Here is a 14,299-nt window from a genome sequence, read left to right as displayed (position 1 = left end):
GAAGAATCTATAGTGTCATTCACCTTTTTCTTGTTGATTTATGAGTATTCTTTTACTTTTGGAAGCTATGTCAGAAAAGGGTTTAAACTTGTTTTTCAAATTGGCTTTCTTTCAAAACTTTTCAAAGTTTTTGGTTTTTCTGTAGTCAAACTGTAGCCTAGTGATATAGTTCAGTGGTAAAGCACTTGCCTAGCATGCACAAGGCCCTGGGTTCAATCCCTAGCACTTGCAAACAAAATAAAGAAACCAAAAAGCCCACAAACAAAATAACTACATCAACTGTAATTTTATAAAAGAGAAATCTTACCTTCCTCTATGACTTATTGGTTATAGCAAGCTATACAGAAGAAAGGAACTGGCCAAGTTCCTGGGCATAACTGCAAAAATACTTTTATTGGTGTGCCTCTCTCTCCCTGACCCATGTGATTTTTCCTGTGCTACCTATTAGCCAGAAAACTTCCCTGGAAGAAAAGTCCTTAAATAAAATGGTTCCTTGCATTTCTCATTCCAAATCTGTACCTTTCAAAGTAGCTGCTGAAAGATCTCTGTGAGGAACACTTATCTCTCTTACTCTTAGAGACCTGCATCTACTAGCCATGGAAACAATGTGTTTCCTGCTTGGATCTCAGTCCGAATTTCATTTTATTGGGAAATATTCTTGGTACTGTGGTATGGAGCCATGGCCATTCTCTAGTATCATTAGAGAATAATTATTTCCATTTTTAATGCTTTTGTTTCATTCAACAGCAGCATTCCTTCTATCTTAAAAGGAAGCATGTGTTTAAAGGAAACTTTCACTAAGCGAAACTTAAGTTGTAAGACTAATTTTTAAACCAATGTTTTAGCAGTTATGTTTCCAAATCAATGCTTTAATTTTTGTTTCTTTGTTTGTTTTTGTGGTCCTGGGGATGGAACCCAGGAGGCTCTACCTCCGGACTATACTCTGACCTATTTTGTTTTATTTTGAAACAGGGTCTCACTAAGTTGCTGAGAGCCTCACTAAGTAGCTGAGGCTGGCTTTGAACCTCTACAATCCTCCTGTCTCAGCCTCCCAAGTGCTGGGATTACAAGCGTGCGCCACCACACCCGGCTTGCTTTACTTTTCAAGAAAGCACAAAGCTTAGTAGGTATGATCATAAAAACAGAAATCACCATGTTTCTCATTAACTATCCTTCCTCAAATTCACAGCATTGTTTTCAGTATTATTCCTAAGTTTTCTAACTCTATAATCATTAAATAATACAGAATATTCACAAATATTACAAAATCTTGAAGCTTTGTTTGAGAATGAATATATTTATTTAACTCTTCAACCAACATTTAACTCACTGTTCATCAAAACAGATTGTTAAAACCATTACAGAAGTGGCATGTTCTGTGTTCCCACTGACCATGCTTCCTTTTTAATTTTATGTGTGTTCTTGCCAGTTTAAAAAATGTGTAAATATAAAGTTAACAATTATAGAACATTTTAAAAATTGTTTTTGCTTCTGTTTCCTAAAAGTTCATATCACTTAACAATGTTAATATTAATGTGTTCTAACATCATACACACCAAAACCTTATACTTTACAATGTACACCAATCACTTAATGATTACTAAGTAGCCTTGTTTATATATCTATCATTACACCTCAATAAGATAATAAAATTTTTAAACAGCATTCCAATTATAGTTGTATTATTATTATTACTTCATCAATACCATATACTTTTATTTTTGCCAACTGGGGATGGAACCCAAAGGCATTCTACTTCCGAGCTACACTCCCGGCTCTATTTATTTTATTCTTTATTTTGAAGCAGGGTCTAAGTTGCAGAGGGTCTCACTAAGTAGCTGAGGGTGGCCACGAACCTGTGATCCACCTATCTCAGCCCCCCCCAAGTACTGGGATTACAAGCATGCGCCACCACGCAAGGCCACCATACATTTTTCAAAAGCAAGGACACAATTTCCTATGTACTACTCCAGGTGTGCACTTAAATGTACTTATAAGATAGAAAACTATTCACTTGGGTCAAAGTTTTCACAAGTTAGAGCCAATCAGAATTATCTCTGTTTTACCAAGATGAAGAAACTGAGAACAAAAAGATTAAATACCTTGCCAACGCCACTGAGCTAATCAGAGCTGAGGTCAGCTCAGACCTATCTAATTATAGAGCCAGAGCATTACTGCCCCATTCTATCATCCCAGTTCAACACCCAGTTTAAAAGGGGTGTTAAAACAGCATGTTTCGCCTGTAAATTAAAGCGTATTAGAAAAGTTTAAAAATGGAAGTATGGGGTGAAGCATATGTATCTGCACGTATAAACATACTCCACTTTTCAGGGTTATTAGTCAAACTCTCTAACAGAAGGTAATACAATTCAAATTTCCTACCTTCATTCTCATTCACAGACCCCCAATGAGGAGTATAAACAGGTGCAACCCCTTGGAGAGAAATTTAACAGTATTTATTTGAAAGTTGATTTTTGTGGTACAGTAAACTCACTTCTAGGGAAATTATCCTACAGACTCAAACAACTACAAACAGGACTGATTTAATATACGATGAACTATGAAAATATTACAAATAACAATAAAGGAGATGGGGTGGAAAAAAAGATAAACACTAGTGGGCTCCATATTTATGTGCTAATATAAAATACATCCAAGAGCCGGGTGTGGTGGCGCACACTTGTAATCCCCGCGCTTGGGAGGCAGAGACAGGAGGATCGTGCAGGTTCGAAGCCAGCCGCGCACGCTGGCTTAGGAGACCCTGTTTCCATATAAAAATGTAAAAATAGGTCTGGGAGTGTAGCCCGGAGGTAGAAGGGCTTCCAGGAACCCCAGTACCACAAATAAAAAAAAATACATCCAAGAAATACTGTTTGAAAAACAAGAAACAAAATATGTTTGCTCTGGCTCCATTTTTTTAAAACAAGACATATATACTCATTTATATACAGTAAAGTTTCTCTAAGTTTTTATAATAAGTAATAAAGAGTTGCTGCCTCTGAGAAACTAGGATTAGTGAGTAGAAGGGGCTTTCAACTTTCCATTTTACAATATAGTGCAAAAGTTTGAACTTGTATGTAGATGAAATGCTCTTATGATAAAAGTAAAACAAGTTTAGGTCTAAAACTTTAAATTAGTACATTAGAAGGAATGGGTTTATATACTACTACCTCTGTATATTATTTTTAAAGGGAAGAATTATGAAAACCATACGTATTAAGTTCTTATTAAAAAAGAGGATCTATTCAATTAATGATGAATTCAAACAATGATTATAGACGGCTGTAATGTTTTTACAGATTTATATACAAAACACTGTCTGTAAATCACAACCGTGCTCATATACAAAACTTGCCCATTGTTTAATGTATTCTTGCAAAATCTACGCCATGTTTCTAAACCTGTTTTCCAACTTACACTTTACATTTTAAGTTCTATTGTTTAAAAGGCAAATAATGTATCGCATTTCACCATAAAAACTCCGGATGATTTCAGCTTTGTCTCTTAGACACAGATTTTTTTTAATTACTGAAGAGAAAGTAGAAAAATATATAATTGAAACTTATCACCCAGGCATGGTGGTGTATGCCTGTAATCCCAGTACTTGGGAGACTGAGAGATGGAGGATCAAAGGTTTAGGACAGCTTCAGCGAGCAACAAGACTCTCAGCAAGAACCTATTTCAAAACAAAAAAACTAAAAAGGGCTGAGAAAGTAGCTTGGAGGTAGAATGACCCTGCATTTAATCCCAGTACCACAAAAAACAAATAAGCAAAATTATTCCTAGCATGTAATCATACAAAGATAATTTTCCTTGGCAACTTCCTGTTTACTCCTAGCATAAATAAAAGTATTGACTATCAAAATGTTTATTAAACTTCCATTTGATTAGCTTATAATCTAAAAAAGCAGTAAAAATGTTATATAGCCTAATAGTATTTACCATTTCTTAAGATATCTAATGGACTGATTTCTTTCCCTTTTTTTCAGTACTGGGAAGGCGTTCTACCTCCAAGCTATACCCCCAGCCAGATTTTATTTTTTTATTTGGAAACAGGGTCTCCCTAGGTTTCTCAGAACCTCTGTGTTGCTGAAGCTGGCTTTGAACCTGCAATCCTCCTGTCTCAGCCTCCCAAACACTGGAATTACAAGCATCCACCAACATGCCCGGCTTGACTTTGATTTCTTTTAAAAGCCATACTTTGTTATATTTTAGTTGTCTGCACTAAATTAGTATAACTTTCTCTCTCCAATTGACAAAGGATTCTGTCAAGGAGTGTTCTCTCATGCTTCAGTTAACCAACTGAGAATTCTTTAACAAAATGTACTTTACTGTGCCTAGAAATACTACTAAACTTTCACATTTCTTCAGTTACCATGAAAGAATACTATTTCCTTAAAACTTCCTTTTATAAGGATATAAATGCCACTCAATGTACCTCAATTTTATAGCTATAAATATGGGAAAATATACCCCACTCTTTAGCCAAATAAATAGTAAAGTGTGTGACTTAGGATTAATGAAAGGTTATCCCATGGATGAATGTAAATGCTTTGTTTATATGCCTCTAGGTTCTTTGCCCATAAATTTATACTTACAAGGAGGTGGCATATAATGTCGACATGATGAGAGAGAGGGCTGTGGAGGGGGCTGGGGCTGGGGCTGTGCAACCATGCTTGATCCATAGCCATCTATTGATAATGGCTGACTCGGGGCAGCAGCAGCAGCAGCCTGATGGCCAAAGATTGCGGCTCGGGAAGAAGAAACAGGGCAGCAGGGGTCAAATGCAGATGCTCCGTGAAAACCACCACTTCCATGACTTCTGATACCACTGTTGCTCAGGTCTACTGGCAAGGCCTGCTATATAAAGAGGAACTACATTTTATCTTTCTAAAGTTTTGTAAAACATTATTTCATGTTATATTATAAAAGTATTCCTAATGCAATCTATTAAAATAAAATTTATTAATTAATTTGAAAATGGTGATGCTTAGTGTGAGGACCTATTAAACACAGAAAAAAAATACTGTACAGCTTGGATTGTGAAAATAGTGGTTTTCACCTAAAATCTAAAGTCAATTTTTAAAAACATCAAGCATAAGATCACACCACAAAATAAAAAGTTTGAGCAATACATTATCTTAAGGTCTATTTCTCTTACATTATCTACGTGTTAGAAACTTTATTTATTTATTTATTTGTTTGTTTGTTTGTTTATTGTGGTGCTGATGATTAAACCCAAGAGCATTCTACCTCCAAGCTACATTCCCAGCCCATTTTATTATTTTTATTTGGAAACAGGGTCTCACCAAGTTACTGAGTGCCTCACAAAGTTTCTGAGGCTGGCTTCAAACCTGTGATCCTCCTGTCTCAGTCTCCCAAGTACTTGGATTACACGCATGCGCCACCATGCCCAGCTAAAAAAAACTTCAAAGTCACATATTCTACTTTACCTCAAAATTCTGAGCAGTAATTTAGGATTTCTTAGAAAATGTATTATTACAGCACTGAAAACATTAAGGTTCTAGATAAAAACATATCTGTCCCAAATTTCTAAACTGTCTTAACAGCAAGCATTCAACTAAAACTCTATTAATGCAAGTAAATCTATATCATCCAAAAAATAAATAGCACAGATTATTTAGGCTAAGTATTAAAATTAACTAGGCATGGTGGTGTATACCTGTAATCCCAGCTACTTAAGAGGCTGAGGCGGAGGATCACAAATTTGAAGCACCCTGTCCAATTTAGGAACCCCGTCTCAAAATAAATTTTAAAAAGGGTTGAGAATACAGCTCAGTGGTAGTGTTCCCCTAGGTTCAATTCCCAGTACTACAATAAACAAATATATACATACATACATACATAAAATAAAAAGCAATGCTTCCTTTTACTGGGAATATAATTTGGGGAGAAAGCCTGATTACTAAGTTGGAAAATACTGGAGTATAGAATCCATCTCCCTTCCTCAGTAGTTAAATTTTTTAATTTGAAAAAGTCCTAAGTACATAGCAGAGTAACTATAGCCTATAAAACTATATTTCAAAATAACTAGAAGAGTCTTAAGGTTCCCAACAAAAGAAATAATGTTTGAGGAAATGGAAATGCCTATTACCCTAATTTGACTATTATACACTGTATACATTTATTGGGCTATTGTATTGTACCCGACCGATATGTACAACTATGAGACCATTAAAACTTTTTAAAGGGGTTGTGTTTTTTTTTTTTTGTTTTGTTTTTTGTTTTTCTTTTTTGGAACCGGGGATGGAACCCAGAGCGCCACTGAGCTACATCCTGGCCCAACCATTAAAATTTTTTAACTCCTAAATAGAATACTTTCACCTTACTCTAAAGCAGATTATAGCCGGGTGTGGTGGTGCACACTTGTAATCCCAGTATTTAAGAGGCTGAGACAGGAGGACGCAGATTTGCAGCCAGCCTCAGCAATTTAGTGAGATCCTATTTCAATATAAAAAATAAAATAGAGCTGGGGGGTATCGATCAGAGGTAGAATGCCCCTGGGCTAATCTCCAGTAACACCACACACAAAAAAGCAGATCATTAAAAACAATTGCTCTCTATATTCTTAAATTCCTTCCTATTCTTGTTAAGTATAGCTAGTTTTCAAAATGTGATTAAAGAGAACAGAGATTTGATATTACATATGAAGTATATACAGCAACTGTTTGGTACTCGAAGCTGAAAACTGGAGAAGAAATAAGCTAGAATACTGACTGCCAGAGGCCCAGGTCACCCAATAACCTCAGAGAAACGACATCAGTGTTTTCTCTTTCAATGGGCTTTGGGCTCAGAACAACTAAAGGAGCTCAAGACAGTGAAAAGGACAGGAGCAGGGGTTAGCAGAAGGAGAAAAGGGAGAGTCCCTCTCTTCGATACTATGTGCATATAGTCAGCTAAGTAAATATCAGCCCTCTTCCTGTTCAATTGGCAAATAAAGTGTACGCCTCTAATTAAGCTAAACAGGGTTTAAGATAATATCACGAGGCTGTGCATCTATGCTTATGGTTCGAATTATTTTCCATTTAATCCCTTAGATTAAAATTGACAAATGGACTGAAGTAGGAGCATCCTAAAAAGTCAGCGAAGTTTCATTTTGTCTTCATCTCTATGCAAAGATTAAGAACATTCCCTAAGTAAAAAGGATTTCAGATAAAGGAGAAATTCCAGTGGAACAATGGAGGGGGTCAGCATGGAGGCAGGGGTGGTGGTGGAAGACTTGACAATGATAAACTGTTCAAATAATGCTATGTACACATACAAAATGACCAGCGCCAATCTCAATCACATGTACGGGGAAAGGGGAGAAAGGGAAACCCACCAAGAGCTGTGTGCATGTCTGTTCCTATCTCTCTGAACCTCACTATGATGTACAATTACAATGCACCAATAAAAGTATATAAAATAAGTTGCTAAACAGTCAACAAAAAGAATACTCTCTAAGAATGAAGTAGGATGAAGATTCTCCTAGAAGGAACCAAAGATAAAACTAAAAGTGAAGATAAAAGAAAAACAACAGTAAGAACTTCACAATTCTTATTCTAGAAAGAAAAGTGAGTATAAGCAAAACAGGTATTGCTTTACACAGAGCTGGGCGACTGCTCTGACTTCTGTGACTGTACCCCTGACCTTTTTGCCTGTTTGCAATCTGACAGCAGCATAATCACAATCCCTGAAGTCTGGATGTTTGCTTCTTTCGTTCCCCAGCTTTCAGCTGAGCCCACATAAGTCTCGAGTGTAGACTACATGAAGTTATATCTTATGTGGATGTGGCAAATATCAGAATTCCCTTAACACCTATAAAAGCCTCAAACTGTCATCTTCAAAATCTCTCTACTTACCTATATCTCCATTGAATACCTGGGGCCCTGCTGATTCTTCCCAAGTTTTACTGGTAGTCCAAACACACCTCTATTTAGAGATGGGTAAAGAGTTTACATTTTACACTGGACAGAACTGAAAGAGGTAATCTATAGATAACTATGTAGACTAAGGTTGAAAGAAAATGTTCTATATGCAACTAATTTCATAAACCAGTTGTATTTATTATTCAACAATGGAAAATTCTGTGAAAGAAAGATATCTTTTGGCAGCTCGTTAACGAATGCAAGAGAAGCTGGTAAACCCACATTTTCACCAGTTACCTCTGATTTTTATAAAGCCTTTTTTGAGCCCAAACTTCTATTAAAAGGAAGTTTTATTTTCCAGCAAAGCCTTTCATTCAGCTCACAAGTTTCCTTCATGCTACCTCATTCGCAAGGGTAGAACAAATCCAGACAACCAGTTAATACCCTGAGACAGCGCCAGAGCCAAAACATCTACAGCTTCACTAACCACCTTTTCTATTAAACTTTTTCAACTTTCCTCTTCATAATAGCAGCAAACTTTATATTTTCATAAAAATCCCTCCTTAATTATTTTAACTGGTCACTCAGAAGAGATAGCAATCAAATTTAAAAAGAAGCTGGTACTTTAGAAAAAGTTAAAGTAACAGACATGCTCTGAATTTTCTACTTTAAAGTTTCTAACTTTTTCCTACCATGTTACATGATAGTTACAATTATTCGATGAAATTTTATCTTTTGGTTTATAAAACACACAAATACCCACATTTAGATCACAATTATACAAAGCCAACTCAGTAAAAATTAACATAGTGCTTAATTTTTTACTTTATTTGCTTCATGTGCTCAGTACTAATTTAAAATCATTTGACATTTTAAGCACTCACAAATAATTTACAACCAATTTCAGTTCTCTAAAACTATAAGCCTCATCTGCTCCTGGGGCACTTCACTGCAGGCCTGTACCTGAGAAAGCTACTTATTCTAGGTGCATGAAGGCTGTAACGACCTCCGAGTGGAAGGCAGAATAAACCAGGAGATATTTGCACCTGGTGGATTACAACAGCACAGTTTTAACACAGTTTTGAAATAAATTCCCAAAGATGAGTTTCACAGGTTTTTAACCAAAATTACTAAAAATCATTTCACATTTAAAAAGTAATTTAAATTAAATATAATTTCCCATATTATTGTTCCTCTTGATTATTTGCAATAATTTAGATCTTGTGAAAAAAGTTGTTTTAAAAATTTCAGACCCAAATTAGTCATTTCTGATCACAAAACAAATTATTTAGTTTCTAACGCTTATTAGAGTTTTTCCTCCTCCTTTCAGAAGGCACACAATTTTAAAAGGGAGGACAGAAGGAAAGGCGGGAAGGGGAAAGGCTCGTCACATTCCACCTACCTGGTCGTGGTAGCTGGTACCAGAACTACTGTTTGCTGCACAAGGCGCTTGTACTGGAGTAGGTCTTTCCACAGGGCAAGCAGGATCGCTAAAGGAAGGAGACACTGGGACGGCTGGATGGGGAGGGTGGTGGTGGTGGTGGTGATGCTGAAAATGGTGGCCATGCTGCTGAAAGCAACTTGTGTGTGGATGTCCTACTGCATGGTGGCTCTGTGACGGCCCTCCACAGGGCGAGTGCTGGGGACAGCAGGAAGGTAGCCTTGGCATTGCAGGGGGCCCAGCTTCTGTTACAGCACTAGATACAGTTCTCCTTGAGTCATCTTGAAACAGAAAAAATGCAAAGCATAAATATCAGCACTGTTTAAAACTAAGTACTGTGTATAAACAACAAAGGTTCAATAACTTCAAACCTTTAGACGTGAGAATACACTTCATATGATTTTGAGTGGTGGTCTTCACTGCATTTTTCTCAAGTAGGAAACCATTAACAATATGGCTTCAAAAAGAAGACTAAGTTTAAAGTTTCTACACCCTAAGGTACAGCCTTAGCAAGGAGAGAAAAACCACATTTTGGGGCCTTAGAAAGCTCATCATCGCCGGGCGTGGTAGTGCACACTTGTAATCCCAGCGCTTGGGAGGCTGAGACAGGAGGATCGCATAGGTTCAAAGCCAGCCTCAGCTACTTAGTGAGGCTCTCAGCAACTTAGTGAGACGCTATTTCCAAATAAAATACAAAATGGGTCTGGGAGAATAGCCTGGAGGTAGAAGGCCTCTGGGTTCCACTCCCAGTACTACCAAAAAAAAAAAAAAAAAAGGCCAAGAGATACAGCTCAGTGGTAGAGTGCCCCTGAGTTAATCCCCAGTAGAGATGTATGGATAGACTGATAGACTGACACTCTCATGGGTGTTAGTGGTAGCTCATTATGGTTTTGACTTGCATTTATGGGCATCTCTGAATGTGTTTCTTTCGTTGTTTCTCTTTTTGGAAAGATGACTGAGTTATCTGCCCATTTGTAAACTGGGTTGTCAGAGTGCCAATTTTTAAGAGATCTTACATATTCTGGATACTAAAATCTTTATCAAATCTTTAATTTGCAAATATTTTTCTTATACTTGGTGGCTGTTTTTCACTATCTTGATAGTCCTTGTTTTTGTTTTAAAACAGGATTTCTTGAGAATGATGATACTCACTATGCTGCTGAGGCTGTTCAAACACTTGTGATCCCACTGTCTCAGCATGTGCGTGTGTGTGTGTGTGTGTGTGTGTGGTGTGGTGCGGTACTGGGGGTGGAACCCAGAGGCTTTTCTACCCCCGGGCTACACACCCAGACCTATTTTATATTTTATTTGAAAACAAGGTCTCTCTCACCATGCTGCTGAGCCCCTCACTAAGTAGTAGCTGAGGCTGGCTTCAAACCTGCACAATCCTCCTGTCTCAGACTTCCAAGAACTGGGATTACAAATGTGTATAACCATGCCTGGCTAGCCTAGTTTTGTTTGTTTGTTTGTTTTTTCTTCCCAGTACTGGGGATGGAACCCAGGGGCATTCTACCTCTGAGCTACACCCCCAGTCCTATTTTTTTATATTCTTTTTATATTTATTTATTTGTGGGTCTGGGGGTGGAACCCAGGGGCATTTGACCTCTGAGCTACACCCCCTGCCTTATTTTTTATTCTTTATTTTGTTTTGAAACAGGGTCTCACTAAGTTGCAGAGGGCCTCACTAAGTAGCTGAGGCTGTCCGCGAACCGTGATTCTCAGGTCTCAGCCTCCCGAATACTGGGATTACATGCGTGCGGCACCACGCCCCGTTCTCCTTTTATTTTTTTGAAACAGGGTCTCAATGAGTTGCAAAGGGCCTCGCAAAATAGCTGAGTCTGTCTGTGAACCGCAATCCTCTGGTCTCTGCCTCATGAATGCTGGGATTACAGGCACGTACCACTACACCCGACCCCAGTTCTTTTTTTTTTTTTAATTTATTTTTATTAGTGCATTGTAATCATACATCACATTGGAATATAAGACTTGAGAGGATATACAAGCACACATCATCCAATTAGCCCTCATCCAGTCCCCATCCCATTCCCCCCCCCTCCCTCGATCCCATGCTTGTTTGGTGATTAACTTTGATACATTTGTTTATGTACCTCCTGCTTTTTAAAGAGGCTCCATCCTCCCCTATTCCATACCCTCTGATTGGTCACTTTAATTGCTTCACTATAGGGCCCTTTCTATAGCTCGACCACTTCCTGTTGCCCCTTTCCTCCTAGTTTTTGCTGATTAGGGGAAGCATCTGGTTTTAATTTTCTGCAATATTTCTCTGTGCATGCCACATTGCAAATACCGATCCCACTCTTGACGGCCCCAGTTGTGGCCTGGCTACCCGGTGGGCTGATCAGACCTCGCTGGCTCAAGCCACAGCCTTGCCTCATGGGAGGCCCCAGTTCTGGCCTCGATGGCCCTGACACTGGCCTAACCCCTCAGCTGGCTCTGATCCCGGCCTCGGAGGCCCCAGCACTGGCCTTGCCTCACGCAGGCTCTGATCCAGGCCTCGTTGACCCCTCAGCAGGCTCCGATCCAGGCCTCGGAGGCCTCAGTAGCGGCCTTGCCTCACGGAAGGCTCCGATGCCGGCCACTGGCCCCGGCACCAGCCTAACTCCTCAGCAGGCTCCGATCCCGGCCTTGGAGGCCCCCGCATCGGCCTTCCTCGTGGCAGACTCCGATCCCGGCCTCAGAGGCCCCAGCACCGGCCTTGCCTCGCGGCAGGCTCCAATCCCAGCCTCGTTGGCCCCAGCACCGGCCTAACCCCTCGGCAGGCTCCTATCCCTGCCTAGAGAGGTCTCAATAGCGGCCTTGCCTCACAGAAGGCTCTGATGCCGGCGAGTGGCCTCGGCACCGGCCTAACCCCTTAGCAGGCTCTGATCCCGGCCTCGGAGACTCCAGCACCAGCCTTGCCTCGTGGCAGGCTTCGATCCCGGCCTCTCTGGCCCCAGCACCGGTCTAACACCTCGGCAGGCTCTGATCCCGGCCTTGGAGGCCTCAATAACAGCCTTGCCTCACGGAAGGCTCCGATGCTGGCCGTTGGCCCCGGCACTGGCCTAACACCTCGGCAGGCTCCGATCCCGGTCTTGGAGGCCCCAGCACCGGCCTTGCCTCACGGCAGGCTCCGATCCCAGCTTTGCTGTGTCCGTCGCCGGCCTCACCTCCTGGCAGGCTCTAATCCGAGCACCCTCTTTGCCCAACTATTTGTCCCACATTCTCAAGGGTGCGTCTGACCCCAGTTCTTGATAGTCCTTTGATGCATGAAAATTTTAAATTTTGATGCAGTCCAACTTACCTAAGATTTCTTTTATTGACACGCATTTGGTGTCAGCCATTAAATTTTGTCCCTAAGTTCTCTTAGTTGATCAATTGCAATACTTTGGTCAGATAAACCACAATAATTCAAATATGAAATCATAGTCTAATTTCTATATATTTATTTATTTGTACTGGGGATTGAACCCAGGGGCATTCTACATCTGAGCTACACTTGCAACTCTTTTCTTTTTTCTTTTTCTTGTTTTTTTTGTTTGTTGTGTGTATGATATTGGGGGTTGAATCCAGAGACAGTCTATCTCTAAGTTATACCCCCAGCCCTATTTTTATTTCTATTTTGAAACAGGGTCTCACTAGGCTGATGAGTTTCACTTCTTGCTCAGTACTGGGATTATAGGTGTGCATCATCAAGCCCAGCTTCAAATATAAAATCAAATTCTAATAAACACTACTTTGGTTACATATGAAGTTTATTATAATATAAAATTACAATATTTGCTGGGCTGGGCTGTAGCTCAGTGGTAGAGTGTCCCTGGGTTCAATCCCAACTACCAAAACAAACAAAGAAACAAATAAAAAATACATTTCTGCTAACACAACTAAAATCTTAAACTACTTAATGAGGCCCTACACAATTTAGACCTGTTTCAAAATAAAAAATAAAAAATTGGGCTGAGGGTACAGCTATGAGGTTTGACTGTCCCTGGGTTCAATCCCCAGTACCACAAACAAAAAAACAAAAACAAAACAATAATACTTTTCCTTAACAAAAGCATTGACAAAAATCAGCCTAAGCACATACTTTTCACATACCTCCAGTAGAAGTACCAGTTGTACTATTGCTTGTAAGAGTAGCTGAAGTCTCCGATACTGTGGAAGGTTGGCTACTAGTGACAGCTGAGGCAGTATCAGAGGTCTGCTCAGAGGTAGATGGATTTGAATTGTTAATGGAAGCGCTAGTCGTTTGTGATTCCATTCTTGCAGAAGTGGTTGGTACTACAGTAGGTTCTACAAAACACAATGTGTCTACTTAGTATTTCACAACAGATTATAGGGTTATATTTTAACACAAGCTAACATTTTTTAATAATTACTAAAAGTAACAAACATTAAAAACAAAACAAACTCTGAAACAAGTATAACATATAATAAAAAAGTACTTCCATAAAGCTAAATTGTAACATCAAACTGAACTACTGCATTAGAAGGGTGTGGTAATGCATGCTTGTAATCCCAGTATTTGGGAGACTTAAGAAAGGAGGATTCCAGGTTGATGTTTAGCCCTCTGCAACACAGTAAGATGCTGTTTCAAAATAAAAAGGGCTGATGTTATGGCGCATTCTTGTAATCCTAGTACTTGGGAGGCTGAGACAGGAGAAGAGCAGATTCACAGCTAGCCTCAGCTACTTAGTGAGGCCTCCTGCAACTTGGCCAGAGGTCCTGTTTCAAAATAAAAAATGAAGCCGGGTGTGGTGGCCCATGCCCGTAATCCCAGTACTTGGGAGGCTGAGACAGGAGGATTACAGGTTCAGAGCCAGTCTCAGCTACTTAGAGAGGCCTCACACAACTTTGTAAGACCCTGTTCCAAATTAAAGAATAAAAAAGAAAAAAAAAAAAATAGGGCTGGGGATGTAGCTCAAGAGGTAGAATGCCCTTAGGTTCTATCCCCAGTACCTGGGGGGTGGGGTGGGGGGGGATGATTCATTTACAA

At 39.5% G+C, this 14,299-nt stretch overlaps 1 protein-coding gene across 5 annotated transcripts in view; it reads right to left on the bottom strand.

The window, feature by feature from the left end:
- The window catches only part of RNF111 (ring finger protein 111), a gene marked incomplete at both ends in the record, with an annotated part of 43,108 nt that overhangs the window by 15,006 nt on the left and 13,803 nt on the right, over window positions 1-14,299 (bottom strand). For 4 of the 5 annotated variants that reach the window (XM_080693394.1, XM_080693395.1, XM_080693396.1 and 1 more), the window contains 3 exons: window positions 4,599-4,860; window positions 9,271-9,590; window positions 13,402-13,596. In XM_080693394.1, coding sequence (XP_080549520.1) covers window positions 4,599-4,860; window positions 9,271-9,590; window positions 13,402-13,596 — 777 coding nt within the window. The remainder of the gene's footprint in view (window positions 1-4,598; window positions 4,861-9,270; window positions 9,591-13,401; window positions 13,597-14,299) is intronic. The other variant, XM_080693398.1, reaches the window with a different exon arrangement.

The sequence above is a fragment of the Muscardinus avellanarius genome, assembly GCF_963383645.1.
Source record: "Muscardinus avellanarius genome assembly, chromosome: 3".
NCBI lineage: Eukaryota > Metazoa > Chordata > Mammalia > Rodentia > Gliridae > Muscardinus > Muscardinus avellanarius.
Note: the sequence above shows the minus strand (reverse complement) of the source record. Positions and strands in the feature narration are given on the sequence as shown.